This window comes from Nuphar pumila, chromosome 16, assembly GCF_984573655.1.
Source record: "Nuphar pumila chromosome 16, dmNupPumi1.hap1.1, whole genome shotgun sequence".
In the NCBI taxonomy this organism is placed as follows: Eukaryota; Viridiplantae; Streptophyta; class Magnoliopsida; order Nymphaeales; family Nymphaeaceae; genus Nuphar; species Nuphar pumila.
The window spans coordinates 11,465,087-11,492,031 of NC_143264.1; the positions used below are offsets into that span (position 1 = coordinate 11,465,087).

Consider the following 26,945-nt stretch of genomic DNA (forward strand, 5'->3'; position numbering starts at 1 on the left):
GGTATAAATATATTTATATATATATAAATGGCTTGAATCTGGACAGAACTTTGCTCAGATCCTAATTCATGTGTGTATATATATATATATATATGTGTGTGTGTGTGTGTGTGTGTGTGTGTGTGTGTGTGTGTGTGTGTCAGTTCCAGTTATAGTGGAACCATACAATCAGATGGTCGGACAATTCTGACCACCGGGAATTTGAGGCTGATGCAAGCACTTTCAGGTTCCACCTAGTGTGCTAGACAGAAAATCAAAGTGCAACAGCATATTAAAACACATAGGGAAATCAGCTCGCACGATCAATTTTTAAGCTAAATCTTAGCAATACAATACATGCAACAAACAGGGAAACAATACTGAATACATGGCATAGGTTCAGTTGACACAGAGAGACGACCTAGAGTTCAGGCCAGGGGAGTCAGACTGGATCTGACAGGGACGATTCTGACATGCAAAAGTCAGCAAAGTTCAGTCCAAAAAACAAGTTCAAAATGCAGACAATATTCTTCAATTACTGTTTCTCCAAAATAGACGTTATAGCCAAAATTACTATGACTAACCAACGTATTTTCACTGATTGGAAACTCAAACAGGAAATTCAGTTGTCAATGTGTAAGCATATTAGGAAATTGAAATGAACACCAATACTTTGTCAATATTCAAACTGTCCTAAATTCACCATGCAAGACCAAAGGAAATAATTATGCAAATCACAATGGATGTTCAATTGCAAGGACGGATAAAAGCATGAATCAGTTAACCAATGATTGCTAAAGGGACTGATAACAGGTTTCAACAGGGCTGCAAAAAAAATAAGGCGACAAGCACCCAGCTCGTTGTCACTAATCAGGAACTTCACAGCCACAGGAATTCTTTTAACAGCAAAACGACAAAGACATTACACAAGTTCAGGTCTGAGTGTGCTCTCACAAAGCTTTCAGCAAAAATAATTTCAGCGAGTTTAAGATTACAGTTGGTAACACTTACAGTTCGGATCAACTGAATTCGACCACAATCTCAACTAGCGATTTTCGACGATGCACAAACAGAGAGTCGCTGCAGGTATGATGTTCACAAGCAGAAAACTCAAGTCACAAGCAATCTGTGTCCTAAACAGGTTCGAACAGGTTCAAATATCTAGTAACAGAAATTTCTGAGCAACACCTTGAAAGGGGTTCATGTTTAACAATCCAAAATGCAACGGTGAACAAAAAAAATTAACTCAAATGCAAGGGACGTGTATCTGGAATTTGTGGCTCTGAGACAGCCCCCATGCAAACTCCACAGAGGTTCCAAGTTCACCCACGACCAAGACTGGTCCAGTCACAACAACACAAAGTTCACGGTTCAGCAACAACCGTGTCACGCCACAAGGGACAAATCACCACCCACAAGTTTGCTCATGTGTGTGGGATAGATAATAGACTATCCAGCCCCCACACACATGAGCAAAACAGATAGGCTGAAAGAAAGCACCGACACATAGTTGAGACCGGGCCTTCTGTTATGGCTCACTCTAACCTGCCAACCAAAAACCGGGATTATGCATTTGTTGCAGCAGTATACTTGATAAATAGACTTCCTTTGTCAGTTATGAAAATAAAGTCTCCCTTTCAGATTCCGTTCAAATATGCCTCTGATTATAAGTTCTTGAAGGTATTTGGCTGCTCATGTTATCCCTGTCATCGTCCCATGAACAAACACAAACTTGAGCACAGGAGTACTAAATGCATTTTTGTTGGGTACAACAACCAACATAAGTGGTATTTGTAGGGGTGGCAATCGGGTCGGGTTGGCAGGTCGGGTTGGCGGGTTGGCGTGTCAGCATACCTCAACCCGAACCTGACCCGTTTATTAAACGGGTCGGCTGTGGCAAACACGAACCCGACCCGTTTAATAAACGGGTAACCCGACACGACCCGCCAACCCATTTAATAAATGGGTTGGGTCGGGTAAATGGGTTTTCAGGTTGGCGGGTCGGGTTGGCGGGTTGACGGATCGGGTTGGCAGGTAGGCAGGTCGGGTTGACGGGTCGGGTTGACGGGTCGGGTTGGCGGGTTGACGGGTCGGGCAGACAGGTTGGCGGGTTGGCATACCCCCAACCCGAACCCGACCTGTTTAATAAACGGGTTACGCGGGTCGACCCGTTTATTAAACGGGTTGGCTTAAGCCCAACCCGAACCCGCCTAAGAGGCGGGTTGGCGGGTCGTGTCAGAAATTGCCACCCCTAGGTATTTGTTCCTAAATCCAAGTATGAGTAAAATTATCATTTTCAGGCATGTTATCTTTAAGGAGACAAAATTCCCATTCAAACAAATCTCAAAGGTGAATGACCAACCCAACTTGGGCTCCTCTACTACTTGGCTTCTCCTCCTGATTTTTAGACTCAATCTATGGTTAACCCACCTGTCCCATCCAGAGTAGATTCACCGAGTTACCGGAAACGCCTATGAAATAGGGGAAGTGCGCTTCCCCGAGATGCGCTTCAAAAGCGCGAAACGCGTGGGGAAGCGCATGTTCAATTGAGGAAGCGTGCCCCCCTTTAAAGGGAAGGGCGCACCCCTTTAAAGGGGGACGCGATTCCCTTTAAAGGGAGACACGCTTCCTCTTAAAGGGGGATGCGTACCCCGATAAAGGGGGGACACGTTTCAGACGCTTAACATGGAAAGACGAATTTGCCCTTTAAAAAAAATAGCACATGAAATTGTTTCTTACTAAGGGTAAAATGGGTATTTTACAAAACCCGTGAAAAAACAAAACCGAAAGAGGCTTAGGGTTTTGTTTTTTCACGTATCATCCGACTCCTCTCTCTCTCTCTCTCTCGCTCTCTCTCTCTCTCTCTCTCTCTCTCTCTCTCTCTCGTTTTCGGCGACCTCCAAGTTATAAGTTCTAGTGACCTCCACCGACTTCCGGCGATGAATCTGTTCAGGTACGCTCACTCTCTCTCTATCTCTTCTCTCACCCTCTCTCTCTCTCTCTCTCTCTCTCTCTCTCTCTCTCTCTCTCTCTCTCTCTCTAACACTCTCTCTATCTCGAATCTGTTTCGGCCTCTCGAGTTTTTTTTTTTTTATGAGTTTTGGATCCACTGGGTCCTCAGTGAAAAGGGGACGACAAGGATTTTCTATTAGACCTGCCAATGTGCTGTCCCCTTCATTCTATGCTGACCCAGGCTGGCTTTTTGGGAAGCTCGTTCCCACCGTGCTAATGGCCCTGTTGGCCTGCCAGCAATAGTCGGTCAGGTGGGATTGAGCCCACCTGATCCGGGTGAGTCAGGCAGGTGAGTAGCCCTCTTCCCCACATTCTTGGTGAGACTGAGTGAGCGTGAGGGAGGAGGCTCGTGAAGACCATAGAAAGCGATTTTGGTAAGTCGCCTCCTTTTTTTCCTCTTCATTTTTGTATTGTTTGAGAGAGAAACAGTGAGACAGAGTGTTCTTGTATTTGTTTTTTAACCTAATATGCTCTTGGTTCACGGATAGCATTGATCTATGACTTTTTGGAATGATAACATATTCATGTAAATGATCCTTTTCGAGCATGTGTTCTTGTATACAATTTTTTAAATTTGAGAACATGATATTTTTTCTATTCTTTGTTGACTAGTATATGCATGTTATGAATGTATAAACATGTTATTTCTTATTTCTATTCTTTGTATTTGTTTTTTAAACCATATGATACTATTACTATTAACTTAACTATAACTACTTTATTCAATTATAACTATACTATTTATAAATAGTAGTATAGATCATATTATTATTATTATAGTAATATAGTATACACAGAAAAGAAATAGAAATTAGAAGAATCTATTAATTGCACAGATATACACAGAAATTGCGAGAATGTCTATTGTTTTTATTCCTCTTTATTTGTCTTTCGTTTGTGTCTCGGGTTCTATAGTCTGTACCACTTCATGAAGCAGTTTCAAAGCCTTAACAGGCCAATAGGCTGTGAAGCAGTTTCAAAGCCTTAACAGGGCAATGAGTTTTTCATGTTTATTTTATTTTATTTTAAAATTCTGATAGTATAAATGTGATATGTATTCTTGATTTTATAGGGACCAGCTCTTGAAATGTTGTATTCTGAGACATGAGTAGGTTTTTAAAACTTTCAAAAATTCAATTGTTCAAAATCTTTATAAATTTTACAAAAAATGTATTACCGAGCATGATTGAGCTTATCATTCCTTTCTTTTTTTTCTTTCTTTTTTTAATTTTGTCTGCTTTATCATAGTATATTATAGAATAATAGATCTTTCACATCCTTAAATGATGTTTATTTTTTTGTTTTAGTAATTGGTAAATTATGAGAGTAATGATTTGTGTTCTTCACTCTCCATCCTTTGTTGTTAATAATAGTTTTTTTTGTTTTAGACTGATTATTATACTTTTATGATGCAGGTATATTTGCATGTTCTTTGCCTCAATAATGACCATCACAAGCTAATGATTCTTTACACAATTTGGAGCATGAATCATCTAGTGGTGTTCGGAATGACAATGCAAGAAAGGGCAAAGGGTCTTCTGATTGTCTATATCAGTTTGAGGACAAAAAAAAAATTGTTTTGATGAAGAATATGACTTGGATGACTACTATTCTGAAGATGACCAAGATGATGAACCACCTAACATGAATAAAACAACTGTGCTATGACGCCATGTATTGAAACAAAAGAAGAGTGGGTAAGGAAAGCAAGGTGGAACCCAGGTTTTTATGTGCAAGCACTGCAAAAATATTTATCATGGGTCATATACTCGAGTTTTTGCATATCTCATGGGAGCTCCAACGGGACAAAGTGTTGGGATTGCCTTTTGTCCTGTAGTTGCAAAAAATACAGAATTAACAAGAAAAAATAATAGGCAAGTTCGACAAGTGAAGGTTTCATCAAGTGCATTTAAGTTGAGAAGATCAAGAATTGATAAATCAAAGAAGCCTATTAGTATGACTACATCATCTAGTGGAAGCTGAAGTACAGTTCATATTCGTGATACCTTTAAAAAGGTAAAAAGAGATGATGTAGATCATAAAATTATCAAATTTTTTTGTGTAAATGGCATACCTTTCAATGTGCTTCAATTACCGTATTGGAAAGAGATGATATCTGCAGTTAGTAAAATGTCCGGATATAAACCTCCATCATATGAAAAAGCGCTAACAACGTTGCTTGACAGTGAGAACGAGTGTATTTACAGGTAGTTAAATGAATTTTGAAAAAAGTTTGAGGAGTTTGAAGTTTCTATTATCTCAGACGGTTGGACAAATATCAAGAACAAACACTTGATAAATATACTTGCCTCAAACTGTTTTGGCTCGATGTTCTTGCATGTGCAAGCGATTTTTCTAATGTGCAACAGTCAGTTGCAAACATTGCCGAGTTTTTTAAAACGGGATTTAAACTTGTGGGGCCTTCTAATGTAGTGCAAGTGATTACAGATAATGCAACAAATTGCAAGTTAGCAGCTGAAGAATTAAAACAAACGTATAAGTAAATTTTTTTAGACAACTTATTGAAAGATATAGAGAGAGGAACAAAGATTTGCATATGGTTTTTATTGATTTAGAGAAGGCATACGATAGAGTACCTAGGGACGTTCTCTGGTGGACAATGATGAAGAAAGGTGTTTCTCTCAAGTACATTAGTATAATTAAAGATATGTATGAAGGAGTAGTAACCAATGTCCGCACTTGTGGAGGGGTGACAACCAATTTTCCGATAACGGTTGGGTTACATCAAGGATCTGCTTTAAGCCCTTTCCTATTTGCGATAGTGATGGATGAGCTTACGAGATCAATTCAAGAAAATGTACCGTGGTGTATGTTGTTTGCTGATGATATTGTTTTGATTGATGAGTCTAGAGCTGGGGTTAATGCTAAGTTAGAATTATGGAGACAGACATTGGAAGCTAGAGGTTTTAAGTTGAGTAAGAGTAAGACTGAATATATGGAATGTCGGTTTAGTAAGCAACGAAGTAGTGATGGGAGTGTAGTGAAGCTTGGTGAGCAAGATATACCGGTGAATGATTATTTTAAATATTTGGGATCCATCATTCAAAAGTATGGAGAAATTGATGGAGATGTAAATCATAGGATAAAGGTTGGGTGGATGAAATGGAAAAGTGCTACTGGAGTGCTGTGCGATCGTAGAATGCCATTGCGGTTGAAGGGAAAGTTTTATAGGACGACTATTAGACCCGCTTTACTATATGGTACGGAATGTTGGGCTGCCAAGAGACATCATATTCAAAAAATGAGTGTAGCTGAGATGCGGATGCTTAGATGGATGTGTGGAAATACAATAAAAGATAAGATTCGGAACGAAGAGATACGTAAGAAGGTAGGTGTTGCACCCATTGAAAATAAGATGCGAGAGAATCGTTTACGGTGGTTTGGACATATTCGGCGAAGGCCTAATGATGCTCCAGTTAGAAGGTTGGAGAAATGGGAAAATATATTAGTTAAAAGAGGTCGGGGTAGGCCTAAGAAGACTTGGATGGAGATGATAGGAAAGGATATGAATGCTTTGAACCTCACCGAGGACATGGCGTTGGATAGAAATGATTGGAGGAAAAGGATTCATGTGGAAGACCCAAAATGAATTTCTTTTTTGGTTCATATCGCTGACCCCAATTGTTTTGGGATGAAGGCGTAGTTGTTGTTGTTGTTGTTTGTTGTTGTTGTATAAGTAAATTTTTTGGTCACCTTGTGTTGTGCACACACTTAATTTGATCTTTAAGGATTTGGCACATGAGTTTCATTGGTTAGGAGAAACATATTTGCAGAGTAAAGAAAGTGTGAAGTATATCACGAATCATTCAAAAATATTAGCAATCTTTAGAAGCAATGAAAAATTAGAGCTCATAAAGATTGCAAAAACAATGTTTAACATTATACTACTTTGAAGTGCTTGCTTGATGTGAGGGAGAGCTTGAGGCTCACAGTAATTTCAAATAGATGGAGCGAGTGGAAGCAATCATGCACAGATGAAACTATGAAAAAAAAGGTTGTTACAATAGAAACAACTGTTCTTGATGAAGAATATTGGGATTTTGTTCGTTTAGCATTATTGATTACAAAACCCATATATAAGATGATTAAATTTTGTGATCAGGAAGACCCTATAATTGGTAAAGTGTATGAAGGCATGAACAACATGTTGGAGGAAATCAAAGACAATCTAAAAAGACAACTAGATTTGTATGAAAAGATTCATAAGATTGACTCAAATAGATGAGATAGAATGAATGTGCCTCTTTATAGTCTAGCCCACATGCTTACTCCAAAATATTACGAGTCATAGTATCTCAAGATCCCGGCAGCAGGAGGGCTCAAATGAGTTTCTCTTAGTAAAAATTTTATTTTATCTATTTAATAAAGTTTAATGATTTAATTATTTTATTATTTTATTTGCATTTTCTTGTTATAGTTATTAACAATTTTTTTTTTGCAGAAAAGGATAATGATATCTTAGATGGTGCAATGCTCGTGCTTGAAGTCATATCTGCTAAAAATGAAGAGCTCTCTACACTTTATAGGTCACAACTTGTGGCTTTTACATCAAGAAGTGGAAGATTTAGCTGAAATACAGCAAGAATAAATGCATTGAATCCTACAATGTCAGTGCTTAATTGGTGGCATTTTTATGGTAGTGATACACCTGAGTTGAAAGCATTAGCCATTAAGGTTTTATCTCAACCTATTAGCATATCTTATGCAAAAAGAGTGGAGCACCTACAGTTAAATTCACAATGTTAAAAGAAATAGGCTCAATGAAGATCATGATGATACCTTGGTGTATATTCATTCCAATCTTCGATTGATTGAGAAGTATAATTAAATTGTGTTGTACTTTTATTTTTTTAAATTTTTTTTCTCTTTTTTTCTATCATTGATTATTTATTAACATTCATATTTTATATTCTTGTTATAAAAAGGTGCAACAATCGCTACAAAGAAGGACCTAGTCGAAAATGGGATATCAATCTAGAACTTCCTATTGTAGAAGAAAATATATTGAGATTAGAGGACATGTGTTGGAGATATTTGGATGATAGTGTACAACAATCAAGCACTATTTTCAAATCCAAACCCAAAGATGCACAATCAAGAGCTCCATTACCTCCAATAATCATACGTACAAATGAAGTTGAAGAGGATACAAATCAATTCAACAGAGCTAGTAGAACTGCAGATATACAAGAGCGACCATCAGTTCCTCAAGGCCGGATTGACCGTTTCTTTAGCAGAAGACCTAGGCAAGGTATGTTGATCTTGTGTTTTTTATTTTTACTTTTTTCTATATATGTATTTTTTATATTTTAAATTATGTTTTTTGAACATTTTAATTTTTTAACATATTCATTATAGGAAATGAAGGAAGAAGCAGAAGGCATGGTCGTGGAGGACAAGAAGCACGTGATGATGCAGAAAGTTCTCGATCTATTGTTAACTTGAAGGGGAAGAGAAAGATGACAGATTAATGAACTCTTGAATTCTTAATTATTCTTTTGATGATGTAGTTAGAGTAGTCAAGCTTAGAAACTTTTATGTTACTTTTTTTGTAATAGTCGTGTAATATTTTGTTGGTTTGATATGTAATTTTATTTTGAACATTGCATGGTGAAGTGAAGTAGTGGATTATGTTAATTTAAAGTTTATAGTTTAGAACTTTATAGATTATAATTTACAGTTTAGAACTTTATAGCTTAAAAATTTAACCATATCTCTATGTAATCTTTAAGTTTATTGATTTCTCATTTTCTATGTTGCAAAGATCATAAGATTTACAACAATCACAGCATCAAATAAGAAGCCATTTGATTCTTTCGTTGAAAAAGGTATATTTTTTAATTAAATTTATTTGTTTCCTTAATGCATTATTTAGTGTTTGCATGCATTTGTTAAATGGTTGCAACAAGAATATGAATTATGATCTTCTCTTGATGTATTATTTTTTAAATACTTGACAGTTGCAATATGATGTATTTGTTAGATAATTACAACTTATATTATTTATTGTCTTAGATACATGTTTTATTTTGTCAATGATGACATAAATCTTATTTTTGATAAAATAAAAATATATAATTACATTTTCGCTTCCCTTTCGATTCTTCTTCGCTTCTTAGGTCGCTTCCGAAACGCTTTTTAGGTCGCTTTCGAGACGCTTCCTGGTTCGCACCTAAGTCATCCCGCGCTTCCCGCTTCCTAAAATTTTAGAAGTGCCTCGCTTCCCGTATCACTTCCCGCTCCCGCTCCCGCTTCCTCGACTTGCAACTATTAGCATTCACCCATCACCAATATAAGTACTATTCCATAGAATTCACCTACACCTTTATCTCCCAAGAACCTGTCACATGGATTCGGCCAACTAGGTGTCGCACCTGCGTCGACGCGACGCGGGTGTGCGTGCGGCACCTGATGCGATCAACCCGATTTTGGGTGTGGTCGGGTCATTTTGATTTAGTTTTTAGATTAAAAAAAATCTACCTGATGAAATGGGCTATTGAGGGGAGGATTAGTGCAAAATTTTTTTGCCCTAATCCTCCCTTCGTCTCCTCTCTGACTCTCTCTGCTCTTCGCCGACGCCGACTGCTCCGCCGGACCTCTTCAGGTATGCCCCCGACTCCCTCTGCTCTCCTCCTCTCTGACTCCCTCTCCTCTCCGTTTCCCTCTCTCCCTCTTAGAATGTCGGGGAGGGCCCCGATGTCGTCGTGGCTGCGAGTGGTGCTAATTTGCCACGAGGTGCTTGGGTGCTCGGCTTCTCAACATGTCCATCATGCACATGGTTGTGCGCACGTCTTGTGCTTTTTTGGGTCTTTGTGTTTGCTTTCCCTTTGCCGCAGTGGAATCGTGTCCCTACGGCTCAACTGCAAGGTTCCTTGTGCATCTTGCAAGAGGGTTTGGACATGCGGTTTGGCAGGCCACACTGCAGCGTTCTGTCGTTGTTGGTTCCCTTGCCACTATGTGGGCTTTCGGATGTTCGGTATGTGTTGGCTCAGGTGGGGAGTCGAAATAGCTCTCCTTCCTGCACTGATATTTTCAATGTCGGATTCGACGGATGACGCTTTGTAGTTGTGCGGCCTTTGGGTCAGTGCTGCGACGTTTATGAGGGATGCTACCTGGTTGATCCTGCCAATAGTCATATGCTTGTCTCAAAGATTAAGCCATGCATGTGTAAGTATGAACTAATTCAGACTGTGAAACTGCGAATGACTCATTAAATCAATTATAGTTTGTTTGATGGTACCTGCTACTCGGATAACTGTAGTAAAGCTAGAGTTAATCTGTGCACCAAAGCCCGACTTCTGGAAGGGCCGCATTTATTAGATAAAAGGCCACATAGCGGGGAGGTAGTGATAATACATAATAATATCGGGCTCTTCTAGTCTTGTAATTGGAATGAGTACAATCTAAACCCCTTAATGAATATCCATTGGAGGGCAAGTCTGGTGCCAACAGCCGCTATTATTCCATCTCCAATAGCGTAGATTTGAGTTGTTGCAGTTAAAAAGCTCATAGTTGGATTTTGGGTTGGGTCGACTGGTCCGCCTCTAGTCGGTATTTATTTATACATACTACTGCTATATTTTTTAGAACTTATTGTATATGTTATTGACTTTGCACCCAATATTATAAATCTTAATTATGTGCAGAATTTATTGATTTTAATATAAGTTATAACTTTTTTTGTGTTTTCAGGACAAAAATGATAGATAAAGGAAAAAGACTTGCGTCATCCCCACATGTGAGTTCTGCTGCTAGTGTTGCTGATAGTTGTAGTGAGAGTAATGATGTGGGGCCACTATGGGTACATGTAGATAAACTTGCAAAAACTGGAGGAGGAGGTGAAAACAAGAGATTTCGATGCAAGCTCTCTGAAAGAGATTTTGTTGAGTCTTACACAAGAGTTAAGGCTCATTTATCGAAGATACCAGAACATGGTATTTCAGGATGCAGAAGAGTTGATAAGGCAATGCGAAAACAATACAATAAAATACAAGATGAATATTAGAAGAGGAAGACAATGAGTGATTCTTGTGATTCTTGTGCAATTAGTGTGTCATTTTTTAGCCACCAAGAAGATGCTAAAAAAAAAAAGAAAATTGAACGTAGGAGGTAGAGAAACGATACAAGCATCATTTAATACATATGGAAGGGAGAAGATGGATAGAAAAGTAGTGAGGTATTTTTATTCTAGTTCATTCCCATTTAATGCAGCTAGAAATCCTTATTGGAAGGATTTAGTTACTTTGGCAAATTATAATTTGAGTGCTATGTACCTCCGAGCTCAGAAAAACTATGAACCACACTTCTTGTAGAAAAGAGGGCAAATGTTGAGAGATTGCTAAAAATTAAAAAATATTCATGAGAGCAAAATAGAGTTTTCATTGTTTCTAATGGGTGGACAGATATTCAAAGGCATTCACTAATCAATTTCATTGTTTATTTGCTTAGTGGCTCAGTATTCTTGAAAGCGGTTGATGCATTTGGAGAATATAAAAATGTTGAGTATTTGAAGGGATTGTTTATAGAAGTAATAAAAGAAGTGGGTGATCAGAAAGTAGTACAAATCATTATAGACCGCTCTTGTTTGTAAAAGTACAACATTGAGTTTGGAGAATGAGTATCCTCGTATTTTTTTGAACTCTCTGTGTAGCACAGAACTTGAATCTGACCCTCAAGAACATCTGCAACCCCAAAAAAGAAGAAAATTCACCAGCATATGCTCTATGTTCATGGATTGAGGAATTAAAAAAAAATATCAAAAGCATTAGGAATTTTGTTGTTAACTATCATCATGCTAATGTTATATTTAATAGGCATTCTGACCTGAAATTGTTGAAGGTCGTTGAAACACGTCTTGCGTCCATCATTGTGATGGTGAAGAGGATTAAGGAAGTGGAGAATGCTTTGGTTAGCATGGTGATTGATGAGAATTGGACATTTTATCGTGTTGATGATGATGTCAAGGCTCAATAAATTTATTGTTGATGATGAGTTTTGGGACAGAGTCGTATATTTTCTTCAATTTACTCAACCTATTTGGGAAATGTTGAGAGAAGTTGTTAAGGATGAGCCCATGAAGTTTATGAAATATGGGATAATATGATTGAAAAAATACAAGTTGTAGTTTTCAAGCATGAAGAAAAAAATCCTGCATTGAATTATTCAAAAAATTTTAACCATATTCATTCAGTTTCAGTCAAAAGATGGGATAAGAGCAACACTCCTTTACATTGCATGGCACATTCTCTTAATCCAAAATATTATGCAAAAAAATGGTAGGAAAGTGGTATTGGGCGTATCCCTCCAAATTTAGACCAAGAGCTATCAACGCATAGAAACATGTGTATGACAAGACTTTATCTAGAATCACATATTCTAAATCAGGTCACACAAGAGTTTGAAAATGTTTCATCTTCAAGATTATATGGACCAACATTATTCACGAGAGAGGAGGATAATATAGATCCTATCACATGGTGGTCAATATTTGGATAAGAAACACCTCTACTCTTGTTAAGTTATATACTTAAATATGTTTGAATGTATATATTTAAGTATATATTTTTGTTGTATAACCAAAATACCCCTATCTGGTATTTTGGTAATTTCACAGTATATTTCATTTTTAGATTTTCTTTCTTTTCTTTATTTTTCCTTTTCTTTTAATTTTTCCTTTTTATTTTAAATGAATTTAGACCACATAAGCTCCCCCCCCCCCTTCTAGTAATTGGGGCCCCAAACGGTCATAAATATGACCGTTTGGGGCTCCCAACGGCTAGAAGGGAGCCCCCCTATGCGGTCCCTTGGGTTCTCCCTCTATAAATTGAGGGCTCCTCCCTCATCCAATGTATGGCTTTTAGCCTCTCATTTTCTCTTGTTCAATAAAGTTATTTTTGCCTTTGAAGGTTTTTCACCCCTTAGTGGGTTATTTGCACTTGTATTGTGCTTGTGTTGTTGGCTTCCTCGCTTCTTCTCTATTTGCATGTTGGTGCTTCCGCGTCTTTCATTACATGGTATCAAAGCAAGGTTGGTGATCTTGCATTCTTATTGAAGCCTTTGGGAAGCATGCCTCTCAACTTATTTAAAGAACGGAATCCTCTTTGTTATCTATGGAGTCCGAATCAAAGGTGGAGCTCTCTTTTAAGCTTAATGGATCCAATTATCTTATGTGGGCTTCCGCTATGGAAAATCACTTAAGAGGTAAGAAACTTTGGGGTTTTGTTATGGGAACCGCTCCCGAACCTTCTCTTTAACTCACTAAAATGGAAGGAGATGTTGAAAAAGCTTTGGATGGCGATGAGCGCATCAAGGCAATCAATGATCACCAATCCAAATTAGAGGATTGGGAAAGTAATCATGCCAAAATTTTGGCATGGTTCATGAATAATGTTAATCTAAAGAATTGTGCCAATATTGCAAAATTTAGAAGAGCCAATGAGGCATGGTTCTTTCTTAAGGGCAGCCAATTCTTTTGTCAAGAAAAAATTAGATCTACCAAACAAGGGGACATGAGTGTCCGGGATTATTTTAGTGCTCTTACTCCTCTTTGGGATGGGCTTGCCCTCCTTGAACCTAAATGGGTGGCTCCGGAAGATATCAAATTAAAAAGGGAACAAGTTGAAAAAGAACATTTTTTCCAATTCCTCCATGGTCTTAGACCGAAGTTTGAGCAAGTTCGGACATCTCTTCTTCATCGTAGCAAAGCTCTACCTATTGAGGATGCTCTTGCCGAAATATGTCAAGCCGAAACTCGTCTTGGCATTTCCCTAAAGAATGATGATGTATTGGCCGTTACTAGGCCCGAAAATAATGTTAAACCCTATAAACCTGCTCATTTTGGAAAGAACAATAGAAGAGGTATCATATGTCACTTTTGTAATGAACCGGGGCACATTAAGCCTGTTTGCCCCAAGCTTAAAGCTAAGGTTGCCGTCGTTGAAGAAAATGCTTCAAAAAGAGGAGAAGATGGAGGTGATATTAAAGTAGCTCTCAATCAAATCTCCGAAGTTCTCCAACACCTTCTCAAAAAAATCATCTTCCTCTACCTCGGGTGTCGCGGTTGCCTGCTCTTCATCACCCCCAGGTATCTGGATTCTTGACTCTGGCACATCCTTCCATATGACATCTCATAAAAATATTTTATCAAATGTGTTTTCTGACCCCATACCTTCATATGTTTCAACGACTGATGGGATATCTTTAAAAATTGATTGTATTGGGACACTTGATTTAAATCAAAATTTTATTCCAAAAGTAAGAGTTGTTCCAAAAATCAATCTAAATCTTCTCTCAGTTTCTCAAATTACTGATCACGGTTGCCAAGTCTCTTTCTCACCCAAAGGTTGCACCGTGCAGGATCTCCAGTTAGAGAAGTTGATTGGGCGCGGCCATAGAAGGGGTGATCTTTACTACATGGATTTTTTGTCTCTTCCAACCAAGTCATTTTGTAATCTTGTAAATGCCAAAAGTATCGATATTTGGCATAAGAGACTTGGCCACCCTAATTTTCTAAAGATGTCACTCTTTCCTTTTTTGAGCAATTCCTGTAAAAACAATCACATGTCTTGTAAAAATTGTATCTTTGGAAAATCTAAAGCTATTCCTTTTCCTCAAAGAAATTTTGTCTCCACTAGGCCATTTGAATTAATACATTCTGATGTATGGGGTCCCTCTCCGGTTGTATCCAAAGGAGGTTTTTCATATTATGTTCTGTTTATTGATGATTTTACTAGATTCACATGGATCTATTTTTTAAGTAAGAAATATGAAGTTTTCTCTTTTTTTAAAGAGTTCCATACAATGATAAAAAATCAATTCTTAGGCAACTTGTCCATCCTTAGATCTGACTCAGGAGGCGAATTTATGTCAAATGAATTTCAAAATTACTTAAAAGAAAATGGGATTTGTCATCAACGTTCTTATCCTAACACTCCTCAACAAAATGGTCTGGAGGAAAGAAACATAGGCACATAATATAAACGACTAGAACCCTGTTGATTTCAAAAAACATCCCAAAATCTTTTGGGGCTGAGGCGGTTCTGACTTTTGTGTATTTAATTAATCGAACTCCCTCATCTTCTTTAAAGAATTTCTCTCCATTTGAAAAGTTTTACAACATGACTCCTGATTATCAAAGACTAAGGATTTTTGGGTGTAAATGTTTTGTCTTAACTCGTAAAAATGATAAACTTTCTTCAAGGGCGATTGAATGTATATTTTTGGGGTATGGTGAAAAACAAAAGGGTTATAGGTGCTTTGATGCAACAAATAACAAGTTGTATATCTCAAAGGATTGTTACCTTCTTAGAAAATGAAAATGGATTTTCACACAAATCAAATGAAAAGGTAGATCACTCTTTCCTGTTTGATTTATTACCGCGTGATAATAGTTTTGAAGAGACTATTAATGAACAACAGGAAGAACATATAAATAATTTAGATACTGAACAACAAGAAAATATAAATGAACCTATATCTAGGCAAATTCAAGTTTATTCCAGAAGAGAAGAGGCAAATCCTCCTTGTGCTCTTGAGAGATATTCTCAAAATAACACTATGAAAGAATCATCTCAAAGAAGGTCAAGTCGTGTAATTAGAGCACCAAATAGATTTGTATCCTATGAATCTTTTTCACCAAATTTTAGGGCATGTTTGTTAGCTTTGCATTCCTTTCATGAACCGAATCATTACCATGAAGCTAAACAATATGATCATTGGGTTAAGAGGCTATGGAACTTGAACTAGAAAAGGGCGAAAACATGGGAAGTTGTTGATTTTCAAAAAGGGAAGAAACTCATTGGGTGTAGATGGGTTTTTAAAGTTAAAACCAAAAGTGATGGGTCTTTGGAAAGATATAAGGCCCGATTGATAGTAAAAGGATTTGCTCAACAATACGGGGTAGATTATGATGAAACATTTGCCCCTGTCGCTCGAATGACTAGTGTTCGAACTCTTATTGTTATTGCTTCTATTAAGAAATGGAATATTTTTCAACTTGATGTGAAAAATGCTTTCTTGAATGGTGATCTTAACGAAGAGGTTTATATGGAACCTCCTTCTGGTATGAATCTAAATGGAAAAGTCTTAAAATTAAAAAAGGCATTATATGGTCTTAAACAAGCTCCTAAAGCTTGGTATGACAAATTTAGCAATGTCTTGATTAATTTGGGTTTTATATCTTGTTATACTGACACTGCTCTCTTTATTAAGAAAACAGGTGATCTTATAATCATTCTTCTTCTGTATGTTGATGACATGATCATCACAGGAAATGATAAAAAGGGAGTAGACGAGGTTAAATTTATTCTAAAGAAAACTTTTGATATGTCTGACTTGGGTTATTTGAAATATTTTTTAGGTATTGAAGTGGCATATTCTCCTTGTGGATATATCTTGTCTCAAATGAAATTGACAGTTGATATTTGTACCAAGTCAAGGACTTCAGACGAAAAAACAGTCGAGACCACGGAAGTTATAAATGCAAAACTCAGACTTGAAGATGGTGTTCTCCTTGAAGATCCTACGCCTTATCGCCAACTGATTGGATCTCTCACATACCTATCCATCACCCGTCCGGATATAGCTCATGTGGTTCATGCTGCAAGCCAGTTTCATCATGCTCCTACTTTTGTACATATGGGGTCGTGATGAGGATTGTGCACTATATCAAGAACACCAACTCTAAAGGGTTTTTCTTATCCTCTTCATCTGTTGAATTAAATGCTTATACTGGTGCTAATTGGGGAGGAAATCCCAATGATCGAATCTCAGTCATTGGTTTTTGTGTTTTCTTAGGGGAATCGCTTATCTCTTGGCGGTGTAAGAAGCAACAAAAAGTTTCTCTCTCTTCCACTGAAGCCGAATATCGAGCGATGGCAATGACAACTATGGAAATAGTATGGATTAGAAGTCTTCTCAATGACATAGGCATCTTCATTTTTACTCCTACCAAGATGTGTTGCGACAACAAGAGTGCCATCTATATTGCTAGCAACCGCACTTTTCACGAACGTACAAAGCATATTGAGATGGATTGTCACTATGTTCGAGATAATACCTCAAAGGGACCATTTCATTGTCGTATGTTACTTCAGAGTTTCAATTAGCAGACTTCTTCACCAAAGCTCTACCTGCTCTAAGATTTATGTTCCTTCTTGACAAACTTTTTGTTTTCTCCCCGTAAAGTTTGAAGGGGGGTGTTAAGTTATATACTTAAATATGTACGAATGTATATATTTAAGTATATATTTTTGTTGTATAACCAAAATACCCTATAGGGGTATTTTGGTAATTTCACTGTATATTTCATTTCTAGATTTTCTTTATTTTTCCTTTTCTTTTTTATTTTTTATTTTTTATTTTAAATGAATTTGGACCACATAAGCCCCCCCCACCCCCCCTTCTAGTCGTTGGGGCCCCAAACGATCATAAATATGACCATTTGGGGCTCCCAACGGCTAGAAGGGAGCCCCTATGTGGTCCCTTGGGTTCTCCCTCCTCTATAAATTGAAGGCTCCTCCCTCATCCAATGTATGGCTTTTAGCCTCTCCTTTTCTCTTGTTCAATAAAGTTATTTTTGTCTTTGAAGGTTTTTCACCCCTTAGTAGGTTATTTGCACTTGTATTGTGCTTGTGCTCTCTTTTGCACATTGTGTGCTTGTGTTGTTGGCTTCCTCGCTTCTTCTCTATTCGCATGTTGGTGCTTTCGCGTCTTTCATTACAACTCCAACGTCTTGCATTGAGATTGCTATCTCAGCCTGCTAGTTCATCCTGTTGTAAAAGAAATTGAAGCACATATTCTCAAATCCACAACATGAAGAGAAACAAACTCACCAACAAACGTGCAGAGGATTTAGTATATGTTCATTCAAATCTTAGATTAATTTCGCGAACTAATGATGAATACAGGTACTAATTTGCTCTTAGTTATTTAACTATTTTTTAGTTCTTTCATTTAAATATACTTGTATTTAACATTTTCAAATTTGGTTTGTAATGCAGACAAGGGTCATCCAAATTTTGGGATGTAAACCCAGAAGAGTATGACTTAGAGGGAAAGCATGATTTCAACATTACAAACATGGATTTATCTGAGCCAAATCTTCCTTCTTACAATGCATTTGATGATGAAGAAGAAAATTATTATGATTCATTACCTTATCGTCATATACGTTGTGTAGGATAAACTTTTGGTATGTAATTATGCATTTTTTGCTTATTTTGTTAGTATACTATATTATATAATTTACTTCTTTTTTGTTTTACTTATTTGATTGTTTTTATAATTGTGGTATTGATTTTTATGATGTAGTCTTGTAGAATAGAATTGTAGATTGTTAATTTGATTTATTGCATGCATGATAAATTGATTTGATGATATTGTGAAAATTGTTTTCTATTTCATTAGTGTTAATGTTGTTAACTGATAAAACTTAAAAATTATAATATATATATATATATATATTGCCGCACCCCCGCACCCAAGGTTTTTGAAAGTGTCGCACCCCCGCACCCATGTGACATAGCCAAGAACCCTATGTTACCTAAGTCATCCCTTGAATCGCCTTCTCGTGTTAACCTTGTAATGGACCTTGGACCACTATCTCCTCCTACAGCTCCTATTCCTCAAGAACCTCCCACTCGAATTCACCCAATGGTCACCTGTTCTCAAGATGGAATCAAGCGACATAAACTTTAACTCTCTACAAAATACCCTTTACCTATGGCCCTGTTATCTGAACTTGCCCAAGACATAGAACTTTCCTCGTTCATGTTACAATGTAAAACTGTACATATATGTATATATAATAATATTATATTATTATATATATATAAATACATTTTTAATTTCTTTTTTTTCTGTATTTTTTTTCCTTTATTTTTATTTTTTGTCTTTATGTCATCTAGTTCAGTTTGAACTAGAATGATTGTTGCTAGTCAAGTCCTGTCCAGACTTGACTAGCAATAGAGTTGTTGGACTGACACATTCCAACAGCTCTAAATAGAGCTGTTGGACTGTGCCCAACAGCTCTATTGAGTCCTCTTTCAGCTGTGTATATAAAGGGGTGCAGCCCCTCTTGTATTTCACTCCAATGCTTCTTAAGCAATTGGTTTTTCATATCAATAAAGAATACATTTTTATTTTTATTTTGTTTCCAGTTATACCCTTTTTAAGGGTTATGCTTTAGTGTCATTCTTGACACTTGCTCTTGTTAATCAAAGCTCGTGTTTCGAAGATCCCCATTTCATTTCATGGTATCAGAGCCGCGGAAGTACTAAATCTTGAGGAAAAGCTGCCTTGGTTTCCGTGCCCGTTTGCAAAAGTGTTCGCCACTTGAAGAGAAGTGTTTTATCACTTCATTGGAGAAGATTTCACATCTTGTTGTATTGTTTTTTTTTTCTTTCTTTCTCATTTTCCTTCTTGTTTCTCTTCTATCCCTATTCTTTCTCTCCTTGTAATCGATGGATGACAATGATAAAGTCACCATCATGCCTATGAAACTAAGCGATACGAACTATGTAACATGGGCTTCAATCATGAAGCACCATATATGGGGAAAAGGCTTATGGGGGATTGTGGATGGTTCCGATTCGGAACCTAAGCTATCTCTTACTAAAAAGGAGGGAGATAAAGACGTCCCTCTATCGGAAGAAGAGAAAATCAAGGCTATTGCCTCATACGAGAAGAAATGGAAAGAATGGAGAATATCTCATGCGAAGATAATGTCATGGCTTATCAATAGCGTTGACATTAAAAAATGCTCAAGTCTTGCCAAATTTGATCATGCCGATAAGGCATGGGAATACCTTAAGAATATGTATTCCCTTAAAGATATTGCACACGTGTGCAACCTCCAAGAAAAAGTTCGAATGATGACACAAGGAGACAAAACTATTCGTGAATATTACAATGGGTTGTCCGAACTTTGGGAAGAACTTTCCCTTTTAGAACCAAAGTGGCATTGTGCCGAAGACATCGAGCTTCGTCAGAAACAACTCGATGTTGAACATTTTTACCAGTTTATCACTGGATTAAGGTTAGATGCGGATGCTTAGATGGATGTGTGGAAATACAATAAAAGATAAGATTCGGAACGAAGAGATACGTAAGAAGGTAGGTGTTGCACCCATTGAAAATAAGATGCGAGAGAATCGTTTACGGTGGTTTGGACATATTCGGCGAAGGCCTAATGATGCTCCAGTTAGAAGGTTGGAGAAGGGGAAAATATATTAGTTATAAGAGGTCGGGGTAGGCCTAGGAAGACTTGGATGGAGATGATAGGAAAGGATATGAATGCTTTGAACCTCACCGAGGACATGGCGTTGGATAGAAATGATTGGAGGAAAAGGATTCATGTGGAAGACCCAAAATGAATTTCTTTTTTGGTTCATATCGCTGACCCCAATTGTTTTGGGATGAAGGCGTAGTTGTTGTTGTTGTTGTTGTTGTTGTTGTATCACTGGATTAAGGCCGGAATTTGAAGCCACTAAATCGGCCCTACTTCACCGGGGAAAAATTCCTTCTATTGTTGAAACTATTGAAGAGTTAACAATGGAAGAAAATCGTCTCCGGAAAGGTTCTTTAAAAATTGAAGATGATTCCGTTTTAGCCGTGTCTAGACCAGGGAATCATGTTCGATCATATAGGCCTCCTCACTTTAACCGACAAAATGGTGACTATGATAAGAAGAAAGTTATTTGTCATCACTGTCATGAACCGGGACACTACAGGCCACAATGTCCCAAACTTAAGGAGTTGAGAGAAAAAAGAGCTGCAATTGCTGGATCGGAGCCTAAAGATCAGGATGCACCAGTTTCCCTGGCCCAACTAATGAAAATCCTTCAGCCTCTCATCAAAGGTGCCTCTTCCTCATCTGAAGCTTCAACCGGCACAGCAGCCTCATCTTTTTCTGATTTAGGTAAAATTTCTTGGCTTCTTGACTCTGGTGCATCTTTTCATATGACCCCAAATAATCAAAGTCTATCCAAATGTGTTAAAAATAAAACAAGTGTGTCAAAGGTCTTTACTGCTGATGGGACTTCTCTTGAAATAGAAGGAATAGGAGATTTTGAAAAAATTTATAAAACAAAAAATTTTTTTATTCCAGAAATTAGACATGTTCCAAAATTAAATTTAAATCTTTTATCTGTATCTCAAATTTCTGATTATGGGTGTAATATTTCTTTTTCTTCTCATGGTTGTTGGGTACAGGATCGTCAGTCAGGCAAGCTGATTGGGGAAGGCCATAGAGAAGGAGGACTCTATTACATGGATTTTTTGGAAATGCCGAAGAAGGCTTTTTGTTATAATATTCAAAAAATAGAGTTGGAACTGTGGCATAAGAGACTTGGTCACCCACATATAGCCAAAATCCAACATTTTCCAAATCTAGGGAAATTTTGTAACTCTGAATCATTTGATTGTAAAGATTGTATTCTCGGCAAAATGAAAAGATTACCATTTCAGAACAGAACCTTTTTCTCTTCAAGACCACTTGAATTAATACACTCGGATGTTTGGGGTCCTGCACCAGTAATTTCTAAAGGAGGATTTGTTTACTATGTTATTTTTGTCGATGATTTCTCCCGACATACGTGGATGTACTTTCTCAAACATAAGTCTGAAGTATTTTCATACTTTCAAACTTTTCATAATATGGTTAAAAAAAATTTCAAAATGATATTACTATTTTTCGCACAGATTCAGGGGGAGAGTTTTTATCCACAGATTTTCAAAATTATCTTAAATTGCATGGCATCACACGTCAAAGATCTTGTCCTTATACACCTCAACAAAATGGACTGGCAGAACGAAAACATCGCCATATTATAGAAACCACTAGAACTTTATTAATAGCAAATCAAGTCCCTAAAGACTTTTGGGCAGAAGCTGCCTTAACTACCACCTATCTCATTAATAGGATGCCATCTTCTTCGTTACAAAATATCACTCCCATTGAAAAACTTATGAACATTTCTCCAGACTACTATAGATTAAGAATATTTGGGTGCAAATGTTTCATATTTACTGACAAAAATGATAAACTTTCCCCTCGTGCGATTCCCTGTGCCTTTTTAGGATATGCTGAAAACCAGAAAGGTTATAGATGTTTTGACTTCAAAAATAATAAACTATATGTGTCTAGAAATGTTTCCTTTCTTGAAAAGGAGAGCTTCTTTGATTTTAGAAAATTAAAAGACGTCACTGAGTACTCCTTTTTGCTAGATCTAACATCAACATCTGATGAATATGACCTTGATTGTAACTTTGATGATGATCCAAGAATTATTGATCTTAATGTTGAAAATGAAGAAGTTCATAGAGATACTAGTATTCAATATTCCAGGCGACAAGAGTCTAATACTCCATGTGCACTTGAGAAATATTCTAACATTCCAACTAGACAATCATCCCGAATCTCGAGGCCTCCAGAAAAGTTTGTATCATACGAGTCTTTCTCACCCACATATAGGGCAGTTATTGCATTAATTCACTCATATGAAGAACCATCCACATATTTTCAAGCAAAAAATGATATCAAATGGATAGAAGCCATGAAAGTTGAATTAGATGCACTTGAAAAGGCTTCTACATGGAATATTCAAGATCTTCCTCCAGGGAAGAAAACTATAGGATGTCGAGGGGTTTATAAAATTAAAACCAAGAGTGATGGTACTCTTGAAAGATATAAAGCCCGTTTAGTAGCCAAAGGTTATGCCCAAGAATATGGGATTGATTATGAAGAAACCTTTGCTCCGGTGGCTCGTATGACTACTGTCCGAACCTTAATTGCCTTAGCTTCTATCAAAAAATGGTCTATTTTTCAAATGGATGTCAAAAATGCTTTTTTAAATGGAAAGCTAGTTGAAGAAGTATATATGGAACCCCCTCCTGGTCTAAGTATTCCTAAGGGTAAAGTCCTTCGCTTAGAAAAAGCTCTTTATGGACTTAAACAAGCACCAAAAGCTTGGTATGATAGGTTTAGTCGTGTTATGATTGATATTGGTTTTCAATTCTGTTTAACTGACACTGCTTTGTTTATTAAGAATTCTGATGCAGGGATCATTGTGCTTCTTCTCTATGTGGATGATATGATCATCACCGGAAGCGATAAACAGGGAGTTGAAACAATCAAAACACTTCTTAAATCTTATTTTGAAATGACTGATTTGGGCTTGTTGAGATATTTTTTAGGCATTGAAGTTGCTTATTCTCCTAGAGGATATTTATTATCTCAGACTAAATTTGCTTTTGATATTGTTTTCAGGTCTGGTATTACTGATGATAAGAAAGTTGACACTCCAAAAGTTGTTAATGTTAAAATGAAGATTGATGATGGAGAACTTCTTGCAGACCCTACTCCTTACAGACAGCTTGTCGGGGCACTTTCCTATCTATCCATTACCAGACCAGATATAGCACATGTTGTTCATACAGCAAGTCAATTTCAACATGCTCCTACTTCTGTTCATATGGGAGCAGTCATGCGTATTATCAGATACATCAAGTCCTCTCTTTCACGAGGACTTTTCTTATCTTCCTCCTCTTCTCTTGATTTAATTGCATATACTGATGCTGATTGGGGAGGTGATCCCAATAACAGACACTCAACCACTGGCTTTTGTGTCTTTTTAGGGGAATCATTAATCTCGTGGAGGTGTAAAAAGCAGCAGAAGGTATCTCTCTCATCCACCGAAGCTGAATACAGAGCCATGGCAACCACGACCATGAAAGTAGTTTGGCTCCGACGACTGCTTGCTGACATGGGAGTTGAAGCAACAAAGGCTTCACAAATGTGTTGTGACAACAAAAGTGCGATCTACATTGCCAGTAACAGAACATTCCACGAACGCACCAAACACATCGAAATGGATTGTCACTACGTCAGAGAGGAATATCTACACGGGATAATTGATCTGCCATATGTCACTTCAGAATATCAGTTAGCAGACCTCTTTACAAAGCCTCTCGCTGCTCCCCGATTTCACTTTCTCTTAGACAAACTTTCGCTCATTGTACCGTAAGTTTGAGGGGGAGTGTTAAAATGTAAAACTGTACATATATGTATATATAATAATATTATATTATTATATATATATATAAATACATTTTTAATTTCTTTCTTTTCTGTATTTTTTTTCCTTTATTTTTATTTTTTGTCTTTATGTCATCTAGTTCAGTTTGAACTAGAATGACTGTTGCTAGTCAATTCCTGTCCAGACTTGACTAGCAATAGAGCTGTTGGACTGACACAGTCCAACAGCTCTTAATAGAGCTGTTGGACTGTGCCCAACAGCTCTATTGAGTCCTCTTTCAGCTGTGTATATAAAGGGGTGCAGCCCCTCTTGTATTTCACTCCAATGCTTCTTAAGCAATTGGTTTTTCATATCAATAAAGAATACATTTTTATTTTTATTTTGTTTCCAGTTATACCCTTTTTAAGGGTTATGCTTTAGTGTCATTCTTGACACTTGCTCTTGTTAATCAAAGCTCGTGTTTCGAAGATCCCCATTTCATTTCAGTTCAAACAGGCCCAGAAGGATACTAGGTGGCATCAAGTTATGAGTGATGAGTTTAATGCCTTGTTACAAAATGAAACTTCGACCCTTGTTCACCTTACTTATTCCCAAAATATCATTGGTTGTAAATGGATATTTAAGATTAAAAGACAGGTTCATGGGAGTCTTGAGAGATACAAGACTCTTCTCATTGCTAAATGTTATAGTCAAGAAGAAGACATCGACTACTTTGGAACCTTTAACTCTATTATTAAGCACACAACTATCCGAATTATGCTTAATATTGTCATTTCCAAAAATTGGGAAGCTTGTCAAGAGTGCTTTCTTGCATGTGTACGTTTTTAAAGAAGTATATATGAGCCAACTCGTAGGCTTCTCGGATCCTAGATATCCAAATTATATCTACAAACTTAATAAAGCTCTCTACGGTCTCAAACAAGCGCCCAGAGGCTGTCATTTTCTTCCAGGGCTGGACTTTTGTGGAGCTAGAACAAATACATCCTTGTTCCTTAAGATCCAGCATGGTCTTGTTCTCTTTATCATGATATATGTTGATGATATTCTCATTATGGGCAATTCGAAAGAAGCCATATCCAGTCTAATCTGAACCCTCAATCGTAAGTTTTCTTTAAAAGACTTAGGACCTCTACATTATTTTTTAGGTATCGAGGCAGCTCATACTGACGAAGGTCTTATTATATCTCAAAAAAAATATCAGAGTTGCTAGTCGAGGAAGCGGGAAGCGATGCACTTTCAAAATTTTAGGAAGCGAGAATCACGGGAAGACTTATAAGTGAACCAAGAATCGTCTCGAAAGCGAAAAGAGAAGCAAACCGAAAGCGAAGTGGAAGCGAAAAAAGAAAAAAAGAAAGAAAAATAAGAAGGAAAAAACAAAAAAAAAGGAGAAAAGAGCTTCCCATTAATAGGGAAGTGTGCTTCCCAATTTTTTTGGCACTTCACGGAACGTTTTGGAAGTGCCACGCTTCACGCTTTCGAAACACGCTTCGGGAAAGTGTGCTTCCCTAGGTCCTGTGGTGCTTCCAGTAACCCTGAAAAATATATTGGTGACTTGTTGCAACGAACTCAGATGATGGAGCCAAGCTTATAGCATCACCCATGTCCTCAACTACCAAGTTGCCTCTCCAAGAAGGTGATCCTCTTCCAAATCCCACTCCCTATAGGCAAGTTGTTGGTGTTCTTCAGTATCTCACCCTGATCCGACCAGATATTGTGTTTGTTGTTAACAAGGTTTGCCAATTCATGCACCGACCTCCATTCACTAGTCTATTGTTAAACACATTCTTTGCTATTTAAAAGGCACTCTATCTCAAGGTCTTTACATTCAGAGATCTTTTGAACTTACTCTTAATGCCTACTCAGATGTTGACTGTGTAGGTTGTATTGATGACAAAAAATCTACCGGGGCTATGCTATATTTTTTGGCAGGAATCTTATTTCATGGTCTGAAAGAAAGTAAGCTACAATATCTCGCTCCAGTACAGGGCTCTAGCCAACACTGCTGCTGAAGTTTTCTGGATGGAAATTCAATTCCCATTTTCTAGGCCTCCACGCTTCTGGTGCCACTTACATGTCAGTTAATCCAGTTTTTCATAATCGCAGCAAGCATATGGAAATGGATTTTCATTTCCTTCATGGTCATGTGGCTAAGAGAGGATTTGAAGTTCGATATGTTCCTACGGTTGATCAACTTGCTGACATCATGACCAAGGCTCTTGGCAAGACTCAGCTTCTGTATTTACGTGACAAGCATACCATTCACGATAGAATGATTAGCTTGATGGGGGCTGTTAAGGAGAGGCCCATGATCCAGATCCAGATCCAATATCCAGTAGAGCTCTCTAGAAGTCGTCAGAATAAGGCTAGAAAGGTTGAAGATGAATCTAGAAGAACAGCTAGCATCAATCCTACAGCTGGTCCCAAAGTTGGCGCCAATTCTAATGTAACTGCTAATGATCTCAAAAAGATAAGAAAGGATCCTATTGATCTTGGATTTCCTAAATCTAGGGAGAAAGTTAATGAAAGAGAGAGAAAGGCAAGGAATCATACTCATGTACTCAATATATTGGTAATGGAACCTCTTCATTAGGAAGTAGTTGAGAGAGGGGAGAGATCTTAAGTATCGTGGAAGTAGGTTCAAACATTGTGCTTTTTATATCTGCTGCACTTTACTTGCATGTGTGTGCTAGTTTCTTCCCTGCACATACCATTTTATAATGTGAATTGAAATATGAATGCTTAATAGAAATCGACATAGCCATAATTGTTTTTTTGAGGATGTCTATAAATACAGAAAATAAAAACGAGGGCATATACTCAAAATGAGTTTCATGTCAATCTCTTGATTTTCAGAAGATTCAAGGAAATGGGAAAGGCCAATTCCTAATTTTTCATCCC

General features: G+C 37.3%; 2 protein-coding genes across 3 annotated transcripts in view; one reads left to right on the forward strand and one right to left on the reverse strand.

The window, feature by feature from the left end:
• The window catches only part of LOC149812922 (chaperonin 60 subunit beta), a 28,538-nt gene that overhangs the window by 1,074 nt on the left and 519 nt on the right, over nucleotides 1–26,945 (reverse strand). The window contains exon 2 of one of the 2 annotated variants that reach the window (XR_016428277.1): nucleotides 991–1,059. The exons of the other annotated variant lie outside the window; for it this stretch is intronic. The gene's annotated coding sequence lies outside the window, so the exon portion shown is untranslated. The remainder of the gene's footprint in view (nucleotides 1–990; nucleotides 1,060–26,945) is intronic. 2 annotated transcript variants of the gene reach the window in all.
• On the forward strand, nucleotides 19,331–26,637 carry LOC149812923 (uncharacterized). Its single transcript, XM_089991015.1, has 5 exons — nucleotides 19,331–20,047; nucleotides 20,481–20,869; nucleotides 25,618–25,778; nucleotides 25,877–26,003; nucleotides 26,093–26,637. The coding sequence occupies exons 1-5, from the start codon at nucleotides 19,473–19,475 to the stop codon at nucleotides 26,635–26,637; spliced, it is 1,797 nt and encodes a 598-aa protein (XP_089847141.1). The 5' UTR covers nucleotides 19,331–19,472.